The following is a 1,126-nucleotide window of genomic DNA, read 5'->3' on the forward strand; positions in this document are numbered from 1 at the left end:
ATCATCATCCTCATCACTGCTACTACTACTGTCGCTCGAGGAATCTTCACCAGCATTTTTCGTTGAGCGTGGATTCTCCAATGGCACTCCTCTACGCTCCGGTTTAGGAGGTACAACACTACCCTCCGCTCGAGCAGCCCGGCGTGCCTCCCACTTCATCGCCAGACGTTCCAAAGCTGTTGGCTGCTTAGACATCTCAAATGGCAATACTATATCAACATACCTTATTTAGTACTCTCACCCAACAACAGCTGATCAGGCTGAATTTGAAACCTCTAGTTGTGATAGCAACAGTTCAGCAGTAAACGAGAGAATGACAGCAATGTTAGCGACAGGAGGTTCTGAATCACAGATAAAAATATCTGACTTCTAATCACTCTTCTTCGCCTCGAACTTTCGGCGAGGACAATCAGGGCACAGGTCATCTCCATTCAACTCGGGATGGATGCACTCGAACTTCAGTACAGCTCCTTCAGGGTTGGTGACCATACCCAACTTGTCGTCAACACACACTGCATGACTACCAGGGAGGAACCACTGATTGTCAATACCAACTGGACGGGGAACAGTAGCTTCAGAGCCGTCCTCCAAGGCTACACTGACAGTTTTGGCAGCAACACTAGCGATTTGGCCACCGCGAACTGTGGCAAGGAATCGTCTCGAGATTGTGTTGAAGGCGGATGAAGAAACCGAGGAAAGCATAGTTGGATTGACAAATAGAAACCTGCAAGAAAATAATGAACATTCCATCAACACAAAAGGACACACAACTTCGATGGATGAAAACATGCACAGAAACGTCATCAACTATTAGAGCCTTTCACGAGTCGAGTACCGATGTCCTGAGCTTCCACGAGGGCCTTCGGTAAACTGCCAACCACTGACGAGCTCGGAAGGCATGCCGATACATCTGTTATCTTCCCGGACTTGCCCACGACCTCGCGAACTGCTTTAAAACTCATCCAATGAGGCGGAGCGAAGATACCGAGATTAGGCTCAAAGGGAGGACACAGGCCATGCAGGGAGATGACCGAAAACTCCGAGGGGTATCGAAAGCCAAACTGGGCTTGCTTAAGCAACTCCACTGCGACCTCTGTAGACAGTGCCTTGTCTGCTACTAGCGATC

At 49.0% G+C, this 1,126-nt stretch overlaps 1 protein-coding gene across 1 annotated transcript; it reads right to left on the reverse strand.

Moving 5' to 3' along the window:
* Nucleotides 1-262: 262 nt before the first annotated feature.
* Nucleotides 263-724, reverse strand: Pmar_PMAR027324 (hypothetical protein). The gene has a single exon (XM_002778567.1). The coding sequence runs from the start codon at nt 700-702 to the stop codon at nt 370-372; it is 333 nt and encodes a 110-aa protein (XP_002778613.1). The 5' UTR covers nt 703-724; the 3' UTR covers nt 263-369.
* Nucleotides 725-1,126: the final 402 nt, after the last annotated feature.

The sequence above is a fragment of the Perkinsus marinus genome (genome assembly GCF_000006405.1).
Source record: "Perkinsus marinus ATCC 50983 genomic scaffold scf_1104296948570, whole genome shotgun sequence".
NCBI lineage: Eukaryota > Perkinsozoa > Perkinsida > Perkinsidae > Perkinsus > Perkinsus marinus.